We start from the raw sequence: 27,980 nt of genomic DNA, 5'->3' as shown, positions 1-27,980 counted from the left end.
TAAGAATACTTCTCTTCCATAGCATATTATCTTTAGATTTACAAGTTGCACAGAGAAAAATGCTGTAAATGAAAAGTGAGACTGCTGTCCACATAAGACATGCCTCTTTCTATGTACATAATTTTAGCACTGAACTACACCATCTTCATCGGGTTTCCTTCCAGGCCAGTTCTCCTCTCAATGCCTTGTGTGATCTGTAAAATGTGTTAGGTTACTACCTTTCATCACATTGGCAAAAGAAACAGCCTTGAGATGTCTGAAAAAGGAGCATAAAATGTCACATCACACTAAAACATATGGATCACAAAGACAGCAGGCTATGTCTTTAAACACACCAACAAGTTTAATTCAAGACTGAGAACAATATTGAAATGGAATAAAAATTAACATTAAAAAAAAGAAGCAAACAAACCCAAACATCTGCGAAGAGCTTTGAGGAACTGCTCTCATGCACCAAAAGATTGAACTATTAAGATTTGAAATAAGTGCAAAACAACACTTTCTCCTATCAGGCCACAAGGAACCAGCTTTTGCAAATGAGCCATATTTGAGCTTTCCAGAACTTGGAAAACGTCAAGGTGCTTGAAGGAAAGACCCAGAGTGTAAATGTGGATCAGACCCAAACAGCCTCTGTTAAACTCTTCAAAAAGGGATGCAGCCAAGTTACATCAAAACAAACCAACCATAGAGGAGTCAAAAACGTGCCTTATGGCTGTGCCACATGTGTCTGAGGTAAAGACCTTAGTGTGCACAGGAGACTAATTAAAAGCTGATAATCAGCAAAGCCAATTCCTGCTCCAAGAGCAAGAACCTGAGGAGACAGACCTCCAGCACCTCTGACTTTACAGCACTCGTTGTGGCATAAATGCAGGGACAAATGCCACAGAAAAAAAGGACTGTTCCAGATTCAAATTCTAATAATGCTAGACCACTTGCTCAGAGACACCAGTAAGGACCACATACTCCCTGCACTGTGATCCAACATCCTTGAGTGCCAATCCATTATAGAAGAACCAATACCACAGAATGTAATCCTCCCGTCCCCTTTGTTGTTACAATTGCCCATCCTCTACCCCTCCCTCCGCCGCTCCATTTCCACTCTGCCCTTCATCAATTTCCTAGAAGTGTTCTTTCCCAAATTGGCCTCCGTGCTCCACTCCCTCCTATAGAGGCTTTCTACCTCTGTAACATTGTTTTCTCTCACAGATTTCAATACTGCTGAACTTCTGTGGTTCTAGCAACGTGACAGCCTTCAATCAACATTCGTAAGCCCCAATCCTAAATGGTTCTGTTGTTTCCACTGCCCCAGATGAAAGCAATGAGCATCAGTGGGCAGTGAGGATATTCAGTTTACCCAATGGATATATGCAGGCCACTGGTGGCTGAGTGCCTCTCAATCTCATTGAAATGGGTGCGATCTTGGGCAGGCCATGTACACGGACCACGATGCTTGCTCTTTTCATTTTTGTTCTTTAATTAGTTACCCTTGTCCATAAACTAGCAGAGTCCAGCCCTCTCTTCCCCATTACATTCCAGTGGGCTACTGGGATGGCGACGGGAGGAGTAGCTTTGTAACTTGGGCTGCAGGTCTCAGTTTGTTGCATCCGGGAAGCCTCCACTGAATCTCACACCATCCTGGGAGGGAGAAGTTCATTTGTTGAAGACTAAATGCTTTACATGTTGGTGCTCATTCGGGATTGACTGTTCGCTGGGGTGAGCTCGCCTTGACTGCCTTCTCTTGGAGGAGACTGGGGAAATAAAACCAACATCTGCAGTGAGTGGAGTTTCCTGGGTGAAGGAACTGTTGTGCATAAATGAACAGGCAGTGTAGTAGGTCAAGCATGATGTGTACTGAGAGAGAAAATCTCAGTAGAGGAATAGCGGGGTGCTGAAGGTCAGGACTGTTGTGAAATGGCAGAATCTTAGTAGGTCCCAGGGCTGGAAAAGCAGGTTCATACTGGCAAGGAGGATCAGGGGCACATCAGAGTCCGAATCCAATAACAACAGGGTAAATGGGTGGTTACTCAAAACAAGCCAGGAAGAGAGAGGGAAGGATTATTTCAAGGTGAGCTTATTTGCCACACACTGCAATGTGCATACATTTACCAAGAAGGACAGGGGGCATCTGGTGTTTAAGACCACAAAGAATGTAGCAAGTGGCTTGGGAAGGGTGGTGAAGGAACACTGCAGTGAGAAGTATTGACTGAAAAGAAAAGAGTGCCGAAGGCTCTCAAATGAGGGAGAGAGTGCATGAGGAACCAGCAAACTACTGAAGGGCACAGAGCACTTCAAGGGACAGCAGACAGTAGGGGGTATAAAAGACTGGCACAAACACCAAACATTAAAAGAATCAGTGGACTGTATGAGGTGCCTCAGCAGCGAGAGGGATGGAATACAGAATGCTTCAAAGACAGATCACAACATGTCTCAGATGTTAAGAAACAAATGAAACCATAGGGGACTGTTTTAAGGCAAAAACACGCTACAAGAGGTGGAACACAGCCCTTCAAAGGACAGCATCTAGGGGGCAAAGAAGCTATAAGTAGCTTTAATAAGTAAGGCAAAAAGAGTTTCAGAGGACAGGAATCACAGTTTAGGTAACTTCAGCAAAAGACAGACAACCAGTGGGCACAAGTCTGTCTGCAAGAATGGTCTTGCACATAAAGATGGATTATGGGTCTCTTCAGGTAATAGTGCACCAGTGGTCTAGGGGACAAGCTTAAACTTGGTGTGAGCAGAATCTGAAGGGTCCCAATTAGAAATGTCCAGAGCATTTTTCCAATACCTGTACTCTGCTCACCTTAACATGTATTTGGTTGCGTAGCACTGCAGCCCGAAGGATCATAGCTTTGGCACGTCGCTGAAACTCTTTTCCCATCTGTAATGACTTTTGAAAGGTCGTGCTACGTTGGTCAACTTCTCTGGCATAAAGAATCTGCAAAAGATGGGAAATACATCACTTAACACTGACCCTTGAAGCACAAAAAATATTGTCACCTCAGTTCAAGATCATTAACATGAAAGTGAAAAATCAGCACTAGAAAAAAACACCGCAGCCCAACAGGATGTAAGTCAACAGATCGGAACCACTTCTAATCCCAACAAAAGTCTAGCACTGCTAGATGCCTAGCCATTTCCAATCACATAGCTGGTCAGGTATTTCCAGTACCTTTTCCATTCCGGTCTAAAGCAGACCAGTTCCATTATTTCCATTTTCAAACACACCTGCCTTACTCAGTTCCATTTCTTAAACCTCCATAAATCAGTTGTTGTAACTATCAGCCCGATTCATCAAGCAAAATTGCGCTCGCAAAGGGCCAGATTCTCAGAATCTGGCCCTTTGCGAGTGCAATTTTTGCATTTGGGATTCATCATCCCAAATGCAAAAATCGCTATTAGCGAAATCGCATATTTGCGAGGAATTGGATTTAAGGAATCTCTAATAGAGATTCCTTAAATGCAATGCATCAACCAATTTGAAATTGCAAATTCGCAATATTTGGTCGCAATTTACCACGAAGTCTGACTTTGTGGTAAATTGCGAAAAAAGAGAAAAAAGCACTTTAGTGCATTTTTTTCTTTTGCATGTTACACACACACACATGTCCTTTGGACATGTGTGTGCGCAACACCCGTTTAAATTTGCATTTAAGGGGTGCCGCAGGGTGTCCTTTGGACCCCCCCGGCACCCTTGAAATCGCTATCTTATTTGCGATTAGCAAATTGCTAATCGCAAATAAGGAATACTCCCCATTCATTCCTATGGGCCTTTTGGTGGGGAAGGAGTGGATCCATTGTAGGGAGGGTCCAAGGATTCCAGACTTGTGAAGTTTCTGGATGAAGATAAAGTAGGAGATGGTGTTGAAGGCTGCCAGGGGGCACAGGAGGATGAGGGCTTGTGTCTTCTATCTCAGGTAAAAGGCGTATGTTGTCCATGGCTGCACTGAGAGCCTTGGACAAGAAAGATGGACCTGTAGTTGGTTACTGTCATCGAGGCGGCTGAATATTTTGTAAGGAGGGGGAAGTATGAAGATAAGTTTTGGGGTCAGGGAGCTCCCGCAGGTGGTTATCCAGTTGTTGATATTGAAGTTAGAAACATCGGTATGAGGACACCGTTTCACTTTATTTTTGCAGACTGGCATTAGGATGCTTGCACTGCAGTGCCTAACTAACCAGAGCTGTAGTGGTACGTGGCAAAATGCCTACTCGCAGAGTGGAAAGTGCAGCACAGGCATGTGGGGCAAAAAAAAAGAAAAGCGTCAATCAACATGGGGCAGACGCCTGGGTCAAGAGTGAGTCTGTTTGTCCCATTGTATAATGTCCATAAATTGGAAATAGCGTGGGTGATGTTGGTTGGCTGTGTGGTGCTGCGAACGATGAGTTTCTAGTTCTAATTTTAGTCTGTCATTTACTTCCATTGCAATCTGGATTTTCAGAGGTTGGCAAGTTTAACCTGGTTGGGTAGTTGGATGTTGAATTCGATAATGTAGTGATCAGCCCAAGTCATAGGGGTCGGGTATCCACTGCAATGTTGGGTAGGTTGGTGAAAAATGGGTTGAGGCGGTGGAACGGTAGATTGGTTTGGTGAGGCAAAGGATCCTGAGGTAATCTACGAGCAGGCGGAATCGGTGTCCGACTGGTCCTGTAAGTGAAAGCCTAAGTCCCCAAGTAGGATGTAAGTGTTAAATTATTGTGTGTAGGAAGGAATTTGGGATGGGCTAATGTTGGTTCTGGGTCCAAGTGGTCGCTTGAAGAGGGAGACGCCTATGGTGGAAGTGCTAAAAATGTTGTTAATGAAGGCTAGATATTTCAGCCAATTGTTGGTTTCAAGCCAAGGTGTTGGTTCACCCTGTCATGCTTGGCTATTTTGTAACTGGGACTTGGTGTGGGAGGGGGTGCAAAGGACAATGCCTATATCCAGGGCGGTAGCGGAGTTGAACCAGGTTCAGTGAGATATAGCATGTCAGGGAGAGGTCGTCCAGGAAGTCCCAGATTTCAAGTACGTGGGTGATAAGCAGGAGGCAATGGTGAATGTGTGGTTTGTAGGTCAGTGGTTGGGAGAGGCGCAGGAGAAATGGCAGGTGGTGCAGAAGAAAGCTTCATATGACCTGGCAGGAGAGGTACAGTTCCAGTGGGAATGAGACGCTGGGAAAGAGGTTTATGGGCCGTGTAGTGGCGAGTCGGACTAGGATTGGCAGTCGAGAGACCAGTGTTTCTGGTGCTAGGTGCAGACCGACTTGCCTATTGTGCATTGGACTATTAGACTGGCTACCTATGAGCACATCCACGCTGTCCATTCCGAAGGTCTCAAGGGGGGGAGGATATCCAGGTGGCGGTGGGAGGGAGCAGGTGCTCGAGGTGAAAAAATAGGAGATGAAGGAAATGGGGAGAGAAAAAGAGCAAATATAGTGACAGAGACGAACAAGTAAGAGGCAAACAAGAAGCAAGTGAATGACATACAAGAGAAAAGGCAGCCACAGTAGAAGTCAGAATCTGACAAAAAAGTGGGATAGTGACAAGAGGGGAAGAACTAAAGGAACCAAGAGTGAGAGACAAAAGCAGAGAGTGTGAGACTGAGCAAAACGAGAGAGAACAGAGAGAGCAAAGTGTGTGAAAGTATAAAAAGGAGTCCAGAGAAAAAAGTAGGAGGTAGGCTAGGTGGCCTCAGTAAAGCAAAAAACTTGTCCGAAAGACCCGGGCCTAGCCAGAAGACTAGTATCTTCCAGAAGGTTAAGGCGGCCAAGCAGGGCCATGGAGCACCTTGTGTGCCTGTAGTTTCCATGAAGGATGGCTCTGTATACATACATGTAATCCGGATTGTACTTCCCTGGGCCTCGCCTCGAAACCATAAAACTGTTTACTTTTAAAACGAGTTCTTCACCATGGGTATCTTTTCAAAATTCACACATTAAAATATCTTTGCATCTGTGTGAGCTCGTGGAACAAATTCAAATACATAAAATTGCATTTTTGTATTCATTCTTTAGAGAAAACAAGCCAGCAAGGTGCACAAGTTTTTTTTAAAGCCAATTCAAATTAATTTAGCTACTATTAAAGTACATTTGATTGAAAATACCACCAAAACTATTTTCAAAATAGTGCTCTTATATTCAGCCTTTCAAATTTACTGAATCAGATAGTTAATCTAAAGTTTACAGAAGGCACAGCCCTCATCACATTTAGCACGCTCAGATGAGCAGCTCATTCTAATGGAAGGAGAAAGAATCTACCACGTCTCATACTCAATTATGACTGTGCTTCAATAAGGAACAGGTGTGTTTAGGACTTTCTAACATGAGCAAACATACCATGTACTTCAATGCCACAAGGCTTGAGAGAAACGGATACCTGATAGTATTTAAAAGTAGGCCGAAGGCTTTTCTATTCCAGCAAGTATATCCTTAACATTGCTGTCAAAATCTACTTAATACCTCTGCTCAATGGGTGTTGTGAAGATGATTTCTCGCACTTTCAGCACCAAAAGGATGGACAAGAAATATACTTTACCAAACTCTATTACTTGACAACCGAAGAGAGAAAATTACCATGACACAACAATAAGTATCATTAAGTATCTTTTTTTTTCTCGCCTTAGTCTTTTGTCTTAAATTCATCCAAATCAAGGAGGCGGAGAAAAAAGAAGCGTAGTATGCCAAGATAGTCCAAATCAAGCAAATTATAAAATGAGGTGGGACACACTTGTCTGTCTACTTTCGTTTCAGAATCTACACAGCAGCATTTGGCTAATGTGAAATAATCTGCAGGAGATCATTTATGCATTTCATGAGTTGATATAGCAGCTTCCCATCTGGTATACAAATATAGGAAGCTGGGTCTGTGTGAAAAAAACCATAATTAATGGAGCGCTATTTCAACCTGAAAATCTATTTGGATGTTAAAAAAGGTTCTGCGATATTTTCTATTACCGAGTGTTCAGGAGGTCAGCCCCATTGATCCATACAGTCTTCAGCGTGCGATATTTTCTATTACCGAGTGTTCAGGAGGTCAGCCCCATTGATCCATACAGTCTTCAAGACGCTGATACACCCCAGAAACTCCTTTCACCAATACCCAGGGTACCGGAGCCTGTTGCAAGTACCATGGATTGTTTGAGTTCAGTACAAGCACCTCCGCCAAAACCAACCTGCACATCGGAGGACTAAAACAGAGGCCAGCTCCACACCAAAAATCATCTTGATAGGTTTCTTTTCCCTCTTCTAGGTGCACCAAGAACTTTGAGAGCCTCGAGCTCACCGACCCGCCGGAAAAAAAAAACCTGAGCCCCCCAACCCGAGTTCATTGAAACAGACTGTCTCTGAGGTCCCAAGACCCTCAGAAGCCGAACCCCCTTTTGGTTCGTCCGGAGTGTGAGCGTGTGTGGTACATTGGCATATGAAGACTCGGTCAGCATTTCAGCAGCCCTGTATGAATTTTCGCTATTATTGGCCCTATGTGCAACAAATGCCTAAAGCAAACCCTCTGATAAGCCTAAGGCTGTTTGACCACACTACCACAAATAGGGAACCTTGGGATTGTTAAGGGGGGAATTGTTAAAGCAAGCCCCTGTACACTAGTAAGGGATACTTGAACTTTCTGCACGGTGCACCTCATTTTGGTACACTATATAGAGAGCCATCTTCCTACAATCAGTAAAACAGTTTTGCACATCATTAGCCACAGCAAGCAACTATGCATTGGCTCAAAATAGTGTACATAATAAATGTCAACGCCAAGTACAATTGGGGCATAAGAAAGGGCTTTGGGTGAAACAAGTGACTTGGGTTAAGAAAATGCATCGCAACAGCTGATTTAAAGCGAGAAGATTCATCAGGTAAACACAGAAAGGTGAAAAGGGATTGACAGTTACCTTTAATTGTGTCCATTGCAAGGCACAACACATCTGAATATTTAGCCTGCAGAGGGCCAGTATGACGAGCGCCACATCAGGCACCAAATTTCTCCCAGCATGCATGAACTTAGTCGAAGGGGGTTAGACTGCAAGGCTAACACCTAGGAACTCAAGGCAGGGGGGAAATGCACACAGGAGAGTGGTGCCCCATCACTGCCAGAATGAGTTCATCAGTGACTGTACTGAAAACACCACTGTGCAGTGGCTTCGACACTACAAGTTCTTGCCAGTGGTGAAAAAATCTAATCAAGGCATGGCGAACATTTCAAAGATGCCCCTTTGCCACCTTGGGGTGGTCTCACCAATGATCCAATAGCAGACGTCGGCTCAGTTTTTCCACTCTGGCATTCAAAGATCCCGCTAGATGGATGGCTACCAAAAAGATGGTCTGCTGATCCTGACACTGCCAGAGACGTAGGCTCCCCTATAACAGGACTCAGGACCCCACTCTGCCCTGCTTGTTGCAGAACCACATCGCAGCTGTGTTGTTCATGAGGATCTGCACCAGCCTCCTCTTGATGGAAGGCAGAAAGGCTTCCAGGGCCAGACAGAACACTAGAAGTGCCAAAATGCTGAGAGGAACCTGGCTGGCTGCCGGAGACCAGAGGCGTCTGGTGTCCACCTCCCCTAGGTATAATCCCAACTCAGACTTGATCTGTCTGCCACAGCTGTGAAATCTGGGTGAGGGAAGGGAGAATGGATGTCCATAGTTAATTTATGCGCACCTGCCACCACAGCAGGTCTTGAGCAGTCTTCTTGAGACCTGGATGGTATCGGTGGGGAAGCCCTGATGTTGGGTCTACTGAAACTTTCCTGCAAAGCTTGCATACATCATCCAGCTGATAGGACGAGGATGATGCATGAGCTCAAGAGAACTCAGAACCATCCTCACCGTGACCCTGGACTGAGCACAAACCACCTGAATCATATCCTGAATATCCAGGACACTCTCCATCCGTTTAAAAGCTTTGAATACTACTGTGTCTAGGACAGCCTCAATGAAAGTAATCCTCTCTGTGGAGCTCACTTGGGACTTCGGCTCGTTGATTGAAACCTGAAAGATGTCAGGAGATCGGACATTGCTAACGCGGTCCACAACGGACTGTAGCGAGACTGGCTTAAGCAGCCCGTCATCGAGATGCAGGTACACATGTATCCCCGACCTATGAAGGTGTGTAGTGACCACAGCAATCACTTTCTTGAACATCAAGGGGCCGGGGTGAGACCGAAGGCAAACATGGCAAATTTCAAGAGTTCTGACGCCACTGTGGATCGCACCTGTGACAACTGTAGGATGGGTATATGAAAATACATGTCCTGCAAGTCCATGGACATCATCCAATCTCACGGGTTTAGAGTGGAAAGAATTAGAGTCACAGTGAGCATTCTGAATTTGCCTTTCTGCAAAAAAGCATTCAATGGGCAGAAGTCCACTATATGGTTGAGCCTTAGTATGGATACCACCACAGTGCTCTATTCTAAGATGGCTCTCACTTGATCGCACACTTGGCCATCCGGAGGATGACGCTCCTACAGCAAGACTACGGAACGTAGCACTGACTGTTGCCCTTACATGGGGCGGCAAGGGGCAAGGCAGTGTAAGAAAGGGCCTCTTTTTAGTTTTTGCCTGCGCTGTGCTTGAAAAATCTCGTTTTTAATATAAACTTAAAAGTAAGTTATATTCCGCCTCCTCTCTTACCTGGCTTTTCATTGGTTCATGTGTGTGCTACTTACTTTTCCTCCATTTCTGTTGGCTGTAGCATAATTTCCTCCATTTACCAATGCTTGTTCCTCATCTGCTTCTCTTATCTGTTACCCGCTGCTGAAATACTGTTACTATCAGGGTTGGTGGAATTATTTTTTCATAAATAAAGTTTTGCCTCTTACTGCTTTTTCGTCTTGCAGCAGTTTTATATAGCTGTAACTTATCACTGGGAGGGATTAAGTAATTTGCCCAGAATCACATGATGTTGTGCTGGCGAGACTCGAAATGGGATCCCCAAGTCCTCAAGTAAGCAGCTCAGGCCGCTGCGCCACATCCGCTCCACGCCTAGGAGCTCTTTCCTTCAAGCCTTAGTCCTGGACGGCGATTGATAAAAACTGCTTATTTATATCATACAGGCGAACCCGCTGCATGAACAATGCTTGTTTAACTCAGTTGTGTTTTTCAGTGTGATGCATGTTGCTGTGGAAACGAACCTGTCCCCTCCGACCTTCTCCTTAGACATGCATTTTTTTCTAAACAGAAATGTAGAGATCGTCGACCTCTTCCAAGAGGATGTTTCTCGGAAAAGGGTAGGTGTCATGAACATTCAACACAAAGCCTTGGAATAACTGTGTCCCTATCGAATGGTACGGCCGTTTATTGGCGACTCAAAGCTGTTCTAGTTTCGGCTGTCGCGGAGTCTAGTATCAAGGTACTCAACAACGTTGTCTCAATTAGAGGCGACACATTCAATGAGTAAACAATCATGTGAAAGCTGTAAGAGATAAGAGAAAACATTGGAACCTTCCACAAGTGCTGCAGGTGTTCTTGCCACAAGAACTTATTGCTCTGTCATTTTTTTTTTTACAACACATTTTATTTGGTTTTTCGTTGGCAATATGGGCGAAAGCCCTACAATGACCAGTAGGAGAAAATTACATAAGATCACAATAATTCCAACATTTTGAACAAAATCCAACACCTGCTTAACATGCAGGGGTTAAAACTCAAACAGAGTGCAGACAGTACTAGATCTCAGGACATGCGTACATGTTAAAAAAATCATAAGGCTCTATTATCTTATATGGGATGTTACAAACAATATACATTAGAAAGCAAGGCACCATTCAGGGGTCGGTGGGCGGCAGGAGGGGGAGCTCGATTCCTCGATATGACGCCCAGTGCGTCCAGATTTTCCTATGTTTGACAGGGCAACCACGAGCAAGGAACACTGCCATTTCGGCCCCCATACATCTGTCCATTTCGGCTTTCCATACATCTGTCCATTTCGGCTTTCCATACATCTGTCCATTTCGGCTTTCCATTTCGGCTTTCCATACATCTGTCCATTTCGGCTTTCCATACATCTGTCCATTTCGGCTTTCCATACATCTGTCCATTTCGGTCTACCCATCGTCGGGGGAGACGTCCCTTTCCATAATTGTGCTGTGTCTCGCTTGGCAATAGTGAGGGCTAAAAACAGTAAATGTTGCTTATACACATTTCCCCCTATGTGGAAGAGTCTCGGGTCCATCAGGAGTTCACAAGCTAGACCGTCCTGGAGGCAGGACCTGATTTTGCACCAGAAAGGTAACTGTGCAGCACCAAACTGGATGTAGAAAAGTCCTCTAGTCTCGCTCACACTCACACCGCAGACATGCGGGGGATGGAATCACTCCCATCCGCCAGAGTCTAGTCCGTGTATAGTAAGCCGGGAGCCCTGTGCAAGTATTTAAACTGTAACAGGCGGTATCTGGTAGAGACCGCCGCACCCCGCGGACTAGCGATGGCTACAGCCCAGTCGTAGTCAGTCAAGTCAGGGATTTCGGCCTGCCACGCCTGACGAGTCTTGTCGAGCGTTGTGTGTGAGTCGTTAGGATCTGATAGATCTGTCTAATCTTGTGGAGGCCTAAATTCTCCATCAATAGACGGCCTTCTAACGGGTCAAAATTATGGAAGGGTCTCAAGTGAGCAAATCAGACGGGTGAGCAAATCAGACGGGTGAGCGCATGGCGGGAAGGAGATATTTGTAGAATTGTGTTTTGTGCAGGATGTATTCTGTTTGCAGTTGTTGATGGGATTTCAGGGTGGTCCCCGCATCACATCGCCAAGGGTCGACATCCCTACCAAGTCCCAACCCCGGACCCCCCCCCTCCCCCCCCCCCCCCCCCCCCAAAGTGGAGGTATGTTCCCTGCCATAGTGGGGTTGCCAGGGTAAGGTTACCGTGCCATCCCATCTGTCGGACTAGTGCCCGCCAGAGCATTATTACTATTTTACCTGCAGGTGCATAAAATCTAGGCGTGTCACGCTAAATAGGAGGTGGAGGGGGGAGGTCTGCTCCATTGCCGCGTGCTCAATCGCATACGCTGGGTTGGTAGGGGAGTTATACCACCCTTCGTTTGCCATGAGTAAATACGACGCTGCGTAATATGAATAGATGTCTGCTGCCGCAATTCCTCCGCAATACGTAGATTGTACACACATGCAAAGAGCGACCCTAACTGCCCCACCGTTCTAGAGAAATTATTTTGTATGGCGTTAACCTGCGCGAACCAGAAGAGCAGGATGTGATAAGGGAAATTTTGGGGACAACGATACCATCTTGAAAATGGCCGAGCGCTCATAAAGGGACAAGGGAAGGGAAGACCATATTGCAGTTTCGCTATTGAGCCTGGCTAGCAGTGGAGTGATATTATGTGCCCAAGAGATTTTGGGGCAGGGCGACACGAAAATACAGAGGTATTTAAAACACTCTGTGGCGTGGGAGAGCTGCGAAGCCTAAGTATCTCTGCCCTGATGACCGCACACCGGAAACAATATGGATTTGGCAGAGGACATCGTCCGCATATAACGCACTACGGTCTTAACTCGACTGCGACCATTCAAAGCCTCGGCGGACCGAGTCATATCTAACCCACGCTGCCAAGGCTTCAACCGCAGGGGCAAAAAATAACGGTGACAGGGGGCAGCCCTGCCTAGTGTCCCTTTGGATAGGGGAGTGAGCAATGCCCGGCTATCTGCACCGACCTGCGTGATTAATGTGATGGAAACCAAATCTGGCCAGCAAGGGTCTTTGGTGCCTAAAAGGTGGGTTTCTTGCAATAGGAGGATATCTGCCCCATACCTCTTGGCCTGACATAGGACCGCGCCTCGCTTAGCTTTATTCTGGAGACCTCAAACTTTCCATGAAATCCCAGTCAAGCCCCCAAGGGGGGGGGGGGGGGGGAGGTACATCACCCAATGCCATTACCCTGTGTTGCAAAAGATGCGGCAGCGGAGAGATCGTGATCTCTAGAACATGTCTGCATATAACACAAACATCCTAACACTACATTCCCTTAACATCCCACCACCCCTTACCATAAACAAGGCGTATCTGTCGCGGCATGAGGCACATCAGGTCCCCAACAGGGGAGCCTGAGCCCCCACACCTAAAGTACCCAAACCACCCGTAAAACATAAGAAAATAGGGGGGGGGGGGGGGTGAGGGGGGCGAGAGTCTGCGGCCTGGAAGTCCCATGGCTTGCCATCCACGCCTACTCAGAAGAAAATACATTCAAGGAGTCTAAGTAACAACTAGGAATGTCAACTTGCGATTGGCAACTATCAGTGCGTCCAATAGCTCAGCGGTGTTGCTCTGGGCTTGTTGACTGTCTATCGGATCCAGAGCTGTGCCCTCTCTAGGATTTGGTCCGACGGGACCTATTCCGTCGCGATCCGCATTAGGAGTCTGAATCCTGTAGCAACGGTGAGCCTGGCTGGAGTCGCGGGCGCTCCTCGGCCCAGGGGAAGACAGCCTCAGGTGCGTCAAAGAACGACTTAGAGTTAAAGATCACTCTCATCCCAGCTGGATATAGGAGCATATATTGTAAGTTCATGTCCCGCAGTTTGCGATTTGATGCCGTGAAGGTCTGGTGTTGCTGCTGGACCAAGCATGTGTAGTCTGGAAATATCATTATGGATCTCGAGTAGTATTGAATGCGGTCTTTGTTTAACCTGGCATACTGCAAGATGGCATCTCGGTCGGCGTAGTTCAATATTTTGACAATGACTGGTCTGGGATTTTCGCCAGGAGGAGGTTTTGAGTCAGGGCCCGGCGAGCGCGCTCCAACACAAAACAGGAGCGTAGCAGGCTCCCAGGCATGAGGTCAGCGAGCCACTCTGTAATAAAGCAGGTCATAGAGGCACCTTCACACGCCTCAGGGGGGCCCCCGAAGCGTAAATTGTTACGTCGAGCCCGGCCTTCCGCGTCTTCTACCCTGGAGGCCAGCTCTTGCGACACCACAGTAGGCTTGTTGATTTTTTTCTGGAGGGTAGACAGTGTGTCCTCCACCGTCGAGACCCTCGTCTCCGCCTCCATGATGCGATCCACAGCTTTGCATAGATCCTGGCACATGAAGGAGACCTCCTACCCCACTGCTCCACTCTTGGCATCCAGTGTATCTCTAGCATTATTGATGGCCGCCAGGAGGGCTGCACTGTCGGGTGTCGAGCATACCCCTTCATTGCTCGTGGAGCCCCAAGTGGGCGCAGTGTACTCGTCCATGGTGCACTGTTTAGGGCCAGCGCTGCATACTTGTCTCTGCCCATCGTGTAGGGGGTCGAGGAGGCCGCAGCTGCTCGGAGGGAGTAGGCCGTTAGCACAAGGACATTTGTGCACCTGTGGGGAGGGGGGGGGGGGTCTACGGCTAGGCGGGAGCAAGTCTTAGGGGACCTGGGGTGCCCCGCCCTAGGGGCCTGAGACCAAAGCTCCCACGGGGCAGCGGCCGTCGGAAGTACACCACCTTGCAACAGCACCGCCTCCGTGAGGGCCAGGCCACCTTCCCCACGCGAACCACTGTGCTCACACCATGCAGGCCTCCAACCAGCTAGGCGGCGGTGCCGCGTCCTCTGGTTGGGATATTATCAGGACCCAGGGGCAGCCCACGGAGGATCACCGGTCAGTCACCTCCTCAGCGTCCAAGCGAGTAGCAGCATGCACCTCCCACCACCCCTGGGGTGACGGAAGGCCTTGGCCGGCTGTGCCCTGGGATCCAGCAGCAGGATGTGAGGAAGCTCAAAGGCATGGACCCCTCTGCCGTTACTATAGCCTGCCGGGGTAGGGGCGGGGGTTGTGGGGGGGGCGTCATGTCACCAGCAGGATCTACCCAGGAGGTCAATGGCCACAGGGGGAGGGGGCGCTGAGCCACACCGCAATCCAGTGCCTCTGCTTTACGCTCATCTCAAGGCCCAGCCCCGGTCACCTCCAATCTGTTGTGTTACTGCGACTGCTGTCCGCCGGATGCCAGCCAGGCCGCACCTTACACTCAGCCCACGCAGGGATGTATCGTCCGAAGTTGATAGCCAGAGAACGGCGCGAGGGCAGCCCCGCGTCACGGCAACAGACACAGGAAAGAAAGGGTGCACACCCCCCAATAGTCCTACAAGTGATAGCCCGAGGACAAACCGGGGAATGGAAGAGGTTGCATTACAGGTGACGAACGCACGATAATTAACTCACGATCTGCAATTGACTGTGCACTTGACAAGAGGGCACAAGGTGTAGTAACAACAATAATAAAAGAACCTAAAGATCCAGCAGACAATCAAACAGCTAACCAGGGTAGAGGATGCGCAAAAGGGGAGACGATTACTACAACAAGCCCAAGCATAGAGACAGAGTAGGCAAGTGAAAGCCGGCTTTCTGGCTCTGTAAGATTGTTGTGCAGGCCAACCACGCCATTAGATGCCTTAACGTCAAAACAGAGCTGTTCGGACGAACAAAAAGTGCTTCCTGGTACAACAACAACAAGTGTGTTCTACCCAGAGTATATATCGAAGGGACGAGTTGATATTTGAAATAGGGGCAACATACTAGGACTACTAAGGTCTACCAACAGCTTAATGAACATAAAAACAACCAACCTTGAGTCAGTCGGATTCATAGAGTCACCAGACCGACCAGGTTTAGAAGCAATGAACACAGTCTGGGCTACACCAGACCTAGCTGAGAGAATCTTAAAGGGACACACAAAACTTAATTCCTGAGGTATCAAATTACGGCCATTTACCAAACCACAATACTTATTATTATTATAGAGGCTTTTGTAGCGCGCTCTGTTACTAAACCAATAGTATCCTGGCGCGAGAGAAAGAGGAGACAGATCAGAGTAAATCCAGAGTAGAGAAGCAGCCATTAAGCAGTGATGTTAAAGGGATGGGTTTTTTTATAGCCAGAGATACCCAGACCCCTTATTGACCGACCGGGAGAGCATAGAATACCCTGGGTTGGCACAACCAAGCACATCATTCTCAGCACTGCGAGGAGCAAATAGCAAAAGTCTTGAACACAGAGAAACCAGAGAACTCAATGACCAGGGACAAGCTCAACTAGAAGTACAGCCACAAAAAAGTGGAGCTGGTTATCCAGGACAATAAACACCAAACCTCGAAGACCGTGACATACAAAGCTCAACGTAAACAAAGCTAAAAACTCAGTGAAAATCTGTTCCTGGAATATAAATGGTCTGGGGGGACAGGACCCCGGATGCGGAACTGCAATTGAATCTAAAGGAATTTGACATCACGCTCCAAGAAACATGGTGCGAACTGCTAACAGCGGTTCATGGGTTCAGCCTGCTCTATTTACCTGCAAAAAGAAGTGCAAAATGTGGCCACAAAAAGGGAGGCCTTGCTACTTATAGCTTTATAAAGAGCATTTACTCTGTGGACCCAATGCCATATAAGTTAGCACCCTGCAATGCCATGCAAGCAGTCTGAATCAGCGTACGGGGGACAACAAACAAAGAATATATAATACTTGTAAACCTCTATCTGCACCCACGCGATAAAACCAAAGGCAGTCAACAACCGAAAGAACTAGTGCAAATGCTCATGGAGGAAAAAGCAAATAGCTGGATCATCACAGGGGATTTTAGTCTAAAGATGCTCAACAACAGAGCCGAGGACATTTACCCAGAAGAGGATCCATTCATATGGGAAGTAATACCGCAAGATAACAGACGGAAGATCCACAAAACCTCTCACAAGCTTTCGCTGTTTTTAGAGCAACTGGGCTTTCACGCATTAAACAGAAGATTTCCACGTGATCGCCCACAGACAGCAACATTTCACAATACAGCACGAAGTACCACACTAGACTACACATTCTGTTCCCGCCGCGTGTTCTCAAAAGTAAAGGACTACCGCATCGGAAGTTTAGATTTTAGCGATCATCTCCCCCAGGAGATCACGATAGAAGCACTGTTAACATGCAAATCCCCCCCAGCGAACACACACTGCCCCGAATTTACCAACAACGAGATAAGATTGAAATGCAGAGTAAATTATCCAGAAAGTCTTTATTCCCTCGCAAAACTACTCCTTGGAGAAGTGCAAGTAGCCAATCCAGACAGAATAGGAAGCTGGGAGGAGTTTGTAAAAATCCTACCTAATAGTTATGAAGACACAAGCAGACGCTCGCAAAAAAGGAGATCGGCTCATTTACAAAACCAATACTCGTATGACAATTTTAGGAATAACGCCAAATTAAAAAAGTTAAAAGCATCGATAAACCACACACTACGGAGGCTGAAGAAAGACCCTATGGCACAGCTTGAACTGAGGCAGTTAAAAGCCACCCGCAGGAAATTAACCTGGAGCCTCAGAAAACTAGCTGACAAGTCTCTCTGGGCCAAACTCCTGCACGACATAAAAAATAACAGCGCTCAATTCTGGCCGAAAATGAATGCTCCGTCTAATCCCCGGAGCCAGGGCATCATTTCGCATGTTACAGAAGAGGCCTGGACAACCTTCCTTGAATCACATTTTAATAAAGAGGAGGATCCCCGAACCTGCACAACTAACTTCTGGCCCACCCTGGAAGCACAAGCATCCAAGTTGAACTACCAAGTATCACCGGAACAGGACCTCATAATCACAAACAAACAAATCTGTAAAAGAAGCCTCAAGGGTACGCGCGAGGGCGCTCCCGGCCCAAACGGTATCCCTCCCATTCTATTCAAACAAGATCCAGAATTCTGGGCTTCAGTCCTAAAACCAACCTTCGAATCAGTTCTACAAAGATCGATAGTACCATCATCTTGAAGAGGATCGATCATTTCACTCATCTACAAAAAAGGTTATAGAAATGATCCGAAGAGCTATTGGTTAGTAGCTTTACTGGACAATGAAGCCAAATACCTTGCAGGACTACTTCTTCAAGAATTAACTTCATGGGCCACAGAAATCACAGCAATACCACACAACCAGACAGGTTTTTGTAAGAATACAGGTACTGCTACCAACGTTTCTCTGGCAAAGATATTCAACTAAGTTGTCGCCTGGGAACATTTTTAAATGCCGCTGAACTCCGCATTAAGAAACAATTGGATCACCTGCAAGGTGGCAATGGTGTGGGCTGGAACCGGTTCCCTGTGCACCACATGAAAGATCTAGACAGCACCCTTATTACATCAACTATCAAGTACCCTTGCTAAGTCAACCCTTGAAGGAATATACCAACGGGATAACCTCTGCCACCTTCCTCTGAGCCACAAAGGTCGATGCTGCACAACACACGTTCTTCTACTTTTTATGGCCTTACAATTTTTTAATTTAGACTGTCCTGGGAAGACATTTTAATTTTTGTATTGCTGGTAAATACCCGTTCGCAAAAATCAACACTCGGACTTGGGCCTAGCAAGGTTCGGGGACTCCCTCTCTTGTCTCTCCTCTTTTTTTCTTGCTCTTTCTACAGTGTTTTAACAGGGGCTTTCAGCCTTTTAAATTGAAGTTTGTTTTTCTCTCTCAATTTTATTAAGAGTTGCTTACTTGTATTGGTTTTTACAATAAATATATTACTTGCCAATAGATTTCACCCACGCAAGATCTATTGGCTCTGTCAATATATATATATTTTTTTACGTGTTGCATAAACCTAGTTGTGCTTTTTTGCCCAGGAAAACTCAGTTTCTAGCATGCTTATCCACATTTTTTTTTCTTTGTCCACAGCCTTTTACCTAATCTCTCAACATTATATTACCAGCAGTTACTGTACGATATATAGGCTTTCACAATAAACAAGTCACAACACTTAGAGTTTCGGTAATTTATATCGCACAACTGCTCATCAAGATAAAACGTACAAACATTTTTCATTAATCACAGAGGCGAAACCTAATGCATTTACCAATGCTCGTCGGTCACCCCCACTTTTCGCCTGGCATCGGATGCAATTTTGACAGAAGTGCACTGGGTCCCTGCTTATCAGGTCCCCAGTGCCAGATCTCTTTTCCTAAACCTTGTACAATTGTTCCTCAATTGGCAATACCTTCAGCACCTCCTGTAAGTCCCTAGTAAATAGTACCGCTGGTACCTAGGGCACGGAGTATTAAAGAGGGTCGGTAAGGGCTGCAGCATTTCGTCTGCAACCCTAAGAGATCCCTCAGCACCCTATTGAAAACTGCCATGGTAGGCTGTGTATCATGATGCAGAGAAAAGTGAAGACACAACATGGCACACCTGTGTGCCATGCCTGCAGGCACTGCAAACAGTATAGGTAAGTCACACCTGTAAGAGGCCTTACAGCACTAAGGCAGAGTGCACTATACTACATGTGTGAACATATCTGCATGAGCAGATATGCCCCTGTGTTGTCCAAGTCAATTCTTCTTCGATATTACAACTGAACAGGGATGCCATTTTGAGTACATGTGCTAGACACTGGTAAATATGAGTTCCCCAGCTACATGATGGCTTCACTAAAACCAGAGATACTTGATATCAAACATCAATAAACCCACACTGATTCCAGTGATGGGTTTATGAATACATGAGCACAGAGGGCACCTTAGAGGTGCCCCCTGAAAATCTATCAACTGCCAATGTGCTGGTTGACTGATGGAGACCAGCCTGTCACCACAGACAGCTTTCTGACCCCCTGCAGGGGAGAGCCCTCGCTCTCTGAGGACAGGAACAAGGCCTGCTCAGGCCTGAGGTGTTGTCACCTCCCCCAAGCAGGATGGCTATGTGATCAGCATATTAGGACAGGAGGCTTCAAAGGCCTCTGCCACCTTCGATATGTGACCCATGACTTTCCCAGACGGGAGAAATGTCACCTCGCCCCAGACCCATTTGACACTAGGACAGGAAGGAAATTATCAAGTCAGGAGGCGTGTCCCCTTTTCAAGCTAGTACAACCCCTACGGTGGGCTCGATGAAGGGGGACAACTATTAGAATTCCACCGTCTTAGTTTTGGCAAAATTAGACTTTCTGGTTCAGGGAGGGGTCATATAATCAAATCAAACACATTTGTAGAGCGCTCTACTCACCCGCTAGGGTCTCAAGGCGCTGGGAGGAGAGGGGCGGGGGGTGCTGCTACTGCTCGAAGAGCCAGGTCTTGAGTTGCTTCCTGAAGGAGAGATGGTCCTGGGTCAGCCGTAGGTGGGTGGGGAGGGAGTTCCATGTCTTGGCCGCCAGGTAGGAGAAAGATCTTCCTCCGGTGGTGGTTCTGCGAATTCGTGGGACGGTGGCGAGGGCGATATAGAGGGTGCAGAAACCCTAAAGGTATGTAGCACATTGGCTACTACCTGTCTACACCTCTAACACTCCTAAATTGGCTATTTAGGTGGTACCAGACACCAGGAATCCAGATTCGAAGGATCAAGAAGAGAAGGACACCGAGAGCGGCTGGGGACTTTTGAAGCCAACCCCTGCCTGCCGCACTAAGTACTGACAACCGCGACCCAGCAACTCATACTGCAGCTAAACTCCTGCCAAGAACCCGGGTGGGCTGCCAGAACATCGTACACTGCTACCAAATCCCCCTTGGAGTAGAGGAGCTTCTCCCTTGCAGTCTGTACGCACTGAAACGCAGAGTCCGGTCTACCGAGTTACAGCTTTAGCCCAGCCCAAAACGGCTGCTCCCCAGAAAGAGGATCAAGTGCTCCTGAAGGTCAGCTCACTTCCCTCATTAAGTAAGAGTACATCAAAACCAACCGAAGCCGCACAGGACCAATACCTGGGGTACCGGACCTCTTGCAGCAAGCAAAGACCGTGAGAGTCTAGTCGGGACTCCAAAGACTCAGAGACAAAGCAGCCGTCGAGGGATGTCAGCACCACATACACCCACTATGAGAGAGGCCCAGCTGTCCAGATTTTTGCCATCTCAACCGGAGACGACAACAATCGCAAGACTCCAAGGCGCACAGAGCCCTGCCAACCTTTTTACTCTGCACCAAGTGCCCCAGACCAAGTACTGACAAAGCGGCTGTGCAGTCTTGCCCCCAGGACTCTTGTGACCCGAGCCCCCCGTCGGGAGCCCCGCACTTGTCCCCAAGTGTCCCTCTGCAGCCAGTTTCTAGGTGGCCCCCCCTTCACTTTACTGGCGTAGCGTGCCCAGCTACCAACGTGACCAACACTTTAGCACTCAGATGGCACAGGGCATGTAACGAGAATCTGCTAGTAGCACTTTGGACCTTGGCCCCCTACAACCACAAGTCTGGAAGAAGACTCCCCTGAAACAGAACACAATGAACTATATACATGCCTTTTCCCTCTTAGGGAAACATAGTGCAAAAAGACACATCTAAGTGAACATTCTACTTATCTGCTAAAATCAATATCTTAAAAAGTACTTACTTGCCATCGAAGTTTTTGGTATCTAAATTGATATAAAGACTTTTTCTAAACTGGTCTCAGATTTTTGGGAGAGAGTTTGTGTCATTTATTGCCTGTGTGTGTGTCAACAAATGGTTAGCACTACCCTTTGATACACCTAACTGTTCACCCACACTCACAAACGAGAGAAATTTGGGATACAATCTGTGGCTCTGTAAACCAATCTAGGTTTGCTGGACTCAAACAGTGTACCTCATTTTAGCCCACTATATAAAGAGGCAGCTTTCTACAAAGATAACTGAAAGGTAGAGTTTTGCCCCTTTGAATGATTTCTAAGACCCATCTTTCTTACATGATAGGTGTGCAGATGGGAGGAAAGATCATATCCTCCAGCTATCAGTTAAGTAAGGGCCTGTGGGGGCAATTAACACACCTTAGCAGCTGCTGCAGCAGGGGAGGAGAAATTGGAGGAGAGCTTTTCGTGCTGGAACAATCACCTCAGACACCATCACAACCTCTGCAGTGAAAACTAAGGTTGGGAGGGTTGGCAATATCTGTAGGCTTGCCTCCTGGAATAACCTCTAATATTCTTGTACAAATTATGGAACAGCTTGACTGAGGGAAGAAAAGTGTCAAGAATTATGCTGTAGCTAGACTGCCCATTAAGCAATCAAGCACTGAAACGGCATTCTCCCAAAACAATCTAGACTAGTCAAAGGGCATGTCCATAAAGGATGTTTAGACATCTCTTGAAATCCCAGTTATCTCATCCAGCGATGCCTTCTATGCATTACACTGGAGGCCAATTGCTCTGCCAACACTGTCTGTGATGTCTATTCCAACACTAACACACCCTTCACTGCGTCCTAGTCATCAGTTATCATTTATGACAGTGAGGCCTTGAGGTATTCCGGGTCAGCCGGCAAGATCTTGCTGGTCATGTTTCATAAAGCTTGCATGCACCTAACCAGTAGCACACATTTTGTTCAAGGATCTTAAGGACACATTTATTAGCTGAATAGAGCATTCTCTTTCTGTAAGCAGTAATATGCTTTGATTCTATTTGCAGGATTAATCAGGAAGCCATTATGAGACACCTTAATTATCGGCGCATGTACCACTAGGTACTCCGGTACAGGATGCTTTGTCTAAATAAAAACTATGAATTGCATTGCAGGTGGCTAGCCTATATCGCAACAATTGGGTTGACTTACTAGAGGGCCCAAGCACAGCTTGATTTATCCCCTTGGGTGCCATGGACATAATAGTTACGTCCTACAGCTGTAGCGCTCCTGTGCGAATGACGTCACAAATATGGCGTTCCTCCCATGGGCACCGGAAGTGCATCTGCAGGCCAATCCCCAGCGATCACAGCAGGCCTTGAGCAAGGGTCGCTGCACATTATGGGGGCAATATTTTGGCTATTTTCTGCCCGCTCCCGGGGGCAGATCGGCCCTATTTTCAGGGCTATGTGCCCCCAAGGGGGTCAGAACCAGAGGAGAGATAGAAAGAGAAATAGAGAGAGAGAGATGTAGAGTTCGGGTGAAGGACTGTGTGCACTGGCGTTTGGCTTGTGGTGTGTGTACACTGGCACTTGGTTGGCAGTGTGTGTCCACTGGCGCTTGGCTGGCGGTGCCGGTGGACTGGTGCTAGGCTGGTGATGCCGATGGACTAGTGCTTGGCTGGCAGTGCATGTGGACTAGCGCTTGGCTGGCAGTGCTTGTGGACTAGCGCTTGGCTGGGTATGCGTGTGGACTAGCGCTTGGCTAGGTGTGCGGGTGGACTACCGATTGACTGGCGGTGCGTGTGACCTGGTGCTTAACTGGCGGTGTGTGTGGACCGGCGCTTGGCTGGCGGTGCACGTGGACTGGCAGTGTGTTTGTGGCTGGTAGCCAGTAGGTGTACTGACTTGCTTGAGCTGTGTTTGTCAGTTGTCTTATGTTTGGGTGCTTGGTGGTGAGACTGGTGTGTTAGTCCTGTTGGTGTAAGAGAGATTCAGTCCCTTGAATGGCGCAGTTTGCAAATATAAGTTGTTTGAATTGGGCCCGCAGCTGTCAGTGTGAATGTTTTCTGTGTCTGAAACATGAAAGGCGTGTGAATGGACTGTAAAGCGGTTTGTGCCTTGACGTGGCTTTACAGCTCATGAGCTGTAAATCAGTGGTTCTTTGATTTAATGTTAAAATTATTAACAATAACTTTTGTTGATTGTATTTTGTGAAGCCATTGGTGAAGAAAGTTTTTTTAATGAACCATTTACTTACCCTTGTGCCAAATCCAACCAGAATTCCTGTGATTGACTATTGGATGGGTGTGCAGTAATATTTTTGTGTTTTTTTGTGTGTGCTTTTTACTGTAGGGGCATACTTTTTATGTAGTAAACACCTTTTGCCCTTGTATCTTTTTGGAAACTGGTCACAAAGGGAATAATATGTGGTATGTTTTGTGTGGATTCCACAAGGTTTACTTACCCAGAAGCCCCTGTAAATGTGATTGATTGACAAAAACATGGTTTCCTCACATTTCTGTATGGAAAGTTGTGGGATCACTGGGCCGGCACAACCAGCTTTCCCCCAGATCTCCCGATAAAAATGCTACTTCACTTGTGTGGGTGGGCTACGTGCCCGCAACAAGGAAGGGCCCAAAACATATTTTGGCAGCATCAAAAATTACCGATCACAAAACGCCCTGGTTTTTCAAGTGTTTCACCCGCATTTCTGGGCTTGACAGGCATCTAGGGAAACCTACTAAACGCACAAGTTACTACTTGTGTAACGATAAATCTGTAAGAGACATTAGTTAGTGATAGATTCCTTACCTTAGAATATCCCCAGGCGTCAGACTGGATCCGGAAAGTTCTGCTTAGCAGTACCCCTGCGCGTCAGTAGGTGGCGTCCTGCGGCTCCGGGTCAGTCACTGGCTTTGCCAGCGCTGAGACGACGTCACGGTGGGGCTGTAAGGAATCTATCACTAACTAATGTCTCTTACAGATATATTGTTACACAAGTAGTAACTTGTGCATCTGAAAGAGACACGTTAGTGATAGTTTCCTTACCTTAGAATAGATACCCCAGTAATACCAACCCCGGTGGTGGGTCTGCGAATGAAATTACACCAGAAAGTCACGGAGCACGAAAGGGCCAAAGAAGCCGTCTCTCCGGACTTGACTGTCAAGGCAATAGTGCTTGGTAAACGTGTGCAGCGAGGCTCAAGTAGCTGCCCACAAATGTCATGCAACGGAACGCTGCGTAGTGGCTGCAGCTGCCCTGGTCGAATGGGCAGCAGCCCCATAGGAGGCTCCTTCCTGGCCAAGGAGTAACATGCTTTGATGCACAGAACGACTTACCGGGAGATGGTCCATTTGTGCACAGCCCTACCTTTTTTGGCGCCACGTAGCCAACAAAGAGCTGATCATCCACACGGAACTGCTGTGTACTCTGCAGATAGAATGCGAGCGCACGTTTTGGGTCCAGACGGTGGACCCTCTCCTCTTCCCTTGAAGGAGGCGGAAAGAAGGAGGGCAAAGTGATGGTCTGCCCGATGTGGAAGGGCTTGACCAACTTGGGCAGAAAAGAAGGACAGGTCCTTAAAACCACCTTGTCCAGATGAACAGAAAGGAAAGGAGGTTTGAAAGAAAGGGTCTGGAGCTCACTCACTCTTCTGGCAGAGGCGATAGCAACCAGGAAAGCCGTCTTTAGAGTGAGACGACGTAAGGGACAGTTATGAAGGGGCTCAAAGAGAGCGCACATCAAAAAAGTCCAGACAAGATTCAAGTCCCACTGAGGCATTATGAAGGGCACGGGTGGAAACGTTTGCGTAATGCATTTAATGAAATGGCTAACAACCGGGGACTTAAAAAGAGAAGGCTGATCTGGAAGCCATAGAAAGACGGAGAAGGCCGAACGATAACCTTTGATAGTGCCCAGAGCAAAGCCCTGCTGGGCCAAATAGAGAAGGAACGGAAGAACCTCAGAAAGAGGGGCAAAAGGAATATGCTACTTACCAGTATGCATCTGTTCTTGGCATATAGGGCTGCTGACATTCATATCTGTGCATAGATCGCCGCCTAGTTTTGGGTCCGGATGATTGCACTTTGTTGTATTGGAAGAGTCTTCGAAGTATCACGAGATAGGTGACTCCTCCCCTGGACTACAGTGCGCATGGACATCTTTGCCATCCTCAGATTGTTTTTCGCCATTGTGGCAGAGATGGATAGTAAAGTAAGAGATGGCCATGCCAGAGACAAGCATTTGCAATGCAATAGGTCTTGCATTAGGAAAGTTTGAGCTATTGGTCTTGTAAATGACACATTTTTTATTTAAGTTGTGGTTTTGAAAATAGCGAAATTAATAGCGTTGTCATTTACAATACTTTTAACTTTTGCAAATGTGACACCTATACCATTTGTAATGCAACATATTTTGTATTTACATGACTTAGATGTATTGATATTACGAATAACAATGGCTTTTAATTTCTTTAAATAATTAATTTTTAAATAAAAGTTATTGTAATTCATAATGGCAATAGCTTAAACTTTTGTAAATAACTTTTGTGAAGATTATGTTCAGTGTATTTTATTGTGATGAAAATCCAGGAACAGAAGTGAAATATTAACATTTTTTTGTGACATTTGTAATAAAGCTTGAAACATTGAGAAAACATATTTGAACCAGTTGTTGTTGAATGGTTGGACAGATTGATACTGTGGTGGCGCTGAGTGATGTTGTAGTGGCGACGTGTGATGCTGTGGCATTCAGTGATGCTGTGGTAACGCATAGTAATGCTGTGGTGCCCCTGAGTGATGCTGTGGTGGTGCGATAGATAGATAGAGTGAGGGTGATAGCTAGCTAGAGAGAGGGCGAAAGATGGATAGAGTGAGGGCGATAGATGTGTGTGGTTGTGTGTGTGGTTGTGTGTGTGGTTGGGTGTGTGTGTGGTTGGGTGGGTGTGTGGTTGGGTGGGTGTGTGGTTGGGTGGGTGTGTGGTTGGGTGGGTGTGTGTGGTTGGGTGGGTGTGTGTGGTTGGGTGGGTGTGTGTGGTTGGGTGGGTGTGTGGTTGGGTGTGTGGTTGGGTGTGTGGTTGGGTGTGTGGTTGGGTGTGTGGTTGGGTGTGTGGTTGGGTGTGTGGTTGGGTGTGTGGTTGGGTGTGTGGTTGGGTGTGTGGTTGGGTGTGTGGTTGGGTGTGTGGTTGAGTGTGGTTGGGGGTGTGGTTGAGTGTGGTTGGGGGTGTGGTTGGGTGTGGGGGGTGTGGGGGGTGTGGTTGGGTGTGTGGTTGAGTTTGGGTGTGTGGTTGAGTTTGGTTGTGTGTGTATATGGTTGTGTGTGTGTGTGGTGCTGTATGTGTGGCTGCGTGTGTGGTTGTGGGTGTGGTTGTGTGTGGGTGGTTGTGTGTGTGGTTGTGCCTGTGTTGTGTTTGTTTTGTGTGTGGTTGTGTGTGTGTGGTTGTGGTTGTATGTGTGGTTGTGTGTGGGTGGTGATGTGTGTGTGGTTGTGTGTGTGGTGATGTGTGGATTCACAAAATGTTTTGCGAACAGTAACTTGTCCTCCGCGACTTCTTTTGAATTCATTGGGATTAAAAAAAAAATCCCCTTGATAGCTTTACAATATTCAGTAGAATACTTAAGTATTTGCATAGCCCACTGGTTCCCTTGCCTGTGTGGGTGGAAAACTTCAAGCAATTAGCCAATATGAAATACAAATCCACGGCACCAATGTACAAAAAGCTCTGGCAAAAACAAAGCTCCACTGGTGAGAAGCAGATACTCTTGGCAAAACCACAGTACCTAAAACAAATATTTCAGCTAGTTGTAAATGAGCTCTGTGCAACCGGAGTGGCGTTTACAGATGAAACTGTGCGGACATCACTACCGCATTCTGGTTATAATACATGCGCCAGGTTTAATTTGAATAAGTAAATGTAAAAGCTTCAAAATACACAAATGGTGCAATGCAGTAGTGTCAGAAAGGAGAAGGTCATATTAGCGCAAGCCTAACACCCCCAGCCCCCGGACTTTCCCCAGAAAGCCGGCAATTATGTATTTAAATTACCCAAGTGTTAAAACATTTTTTTTTATCTGTAAAACACGCAAAAGGCATGAAACCCACAACCCACTGACTACTAAAGATATAGTAAAGGTCAAGACTGCTATCCCCGTAGATGCAAGATCAGATTGTGCCCTGGGCCTGATCGCACTTCAGCCCAGCAGATACAGGTCAGGCGGCTGAGCCCAGAAAACAATAGTCCCATCAAAAGATTGTGAGCCAAACTCGGTGCTTGTATTGAGAAAGAATACAAGGTAACAGCGGAAGTAAGGGACAAAGAAGCCAATCGAGACAGACATACAAGGAAGAGAAATACACATGCAGTGACAGATGGAGCACCAGGCAAATAGATATTAGTTGCAGAGATAGAGGCAGCGATACTGATTTTCTCTGTCTTTATCTCTTCCTAACTCCCTCCCACCTGTCGCCTGTCTCCATCTTTACTTGCTTTTCTCTTGTTGTTTTTCCTCTCCATCTCTCTCCTTCGTCCCCCCCGTCTTATTCTGCCTCTCTTCCTCCCTATTTTTCTCCGTTTCTCTGTTCTTCCGTGTCTCTTCTCTCCCTTTACATGCGTTTCTTTCTCTGAGTCTGTTTTTCCGTCTCTTTAAGCCGTCTTCCTTTTCGATCTCTCTACCTATATTTCCGTGTCTCCATATCTATATAGTTCTTTTGCTTGCCTTTTTCTGCCTCTCCCTCTTTTCCTGACTTTCTTTCTACTTCCAGGT

The 27,980-nt window shown here is 46.8% G+C and overlaps 1 protein-coding gene across 2 annotated transcripts in view; it reads right to left on the bottom strand.

Annotated features, from left to right (window-relative positions):
* Positions 1-320: 320 nt before the first annotated feature.
* The window catches only part of GPS1 (G protein pathway suppressor 1), a 299,438-nt gene continuing 271,778 nt past the window's right edge, over positions 321-27,980 (bottom strand). For both annotated transcript variants that reach the window (XM_086931195.1, XM_086931194.1), the window contains 2 exons: positions 2,801-2,935; positions 321-1,748 (listed from right to left, as the gene is read on the bottom strand). In XM_086931195.1, the coding sequence (XP_086787321.1) occupies positions 1,674-1,748; positions 2,801-2,935 (210 nt within the window). In that variant the 3' untranslated portion in view covers positions 321-1,673. The remainder of the gene's footprint in view (positions 1,749-2,800; positions 2,936-27,980) is intronic.

Source organism: Lissotriton vulgaris, chromosome 7 (genome assembly GCF_964263255.1).
Source record: "Lissotriton vulgaris chromosome 7, aLisVul1.2, whole genome shotgun sequence".
Lineage (NCBI taxonomy): Eukaryota > Metazoa > Chordata > Amphibia > Caudata > Salamandridae > Lissotriton > Lissotriton vulgaris.
The sequence above is the reverse complement of the archived record's forward strand: the minus strand, read 5'-3'. Positions and strand labels throughout refer to the sequence as shown.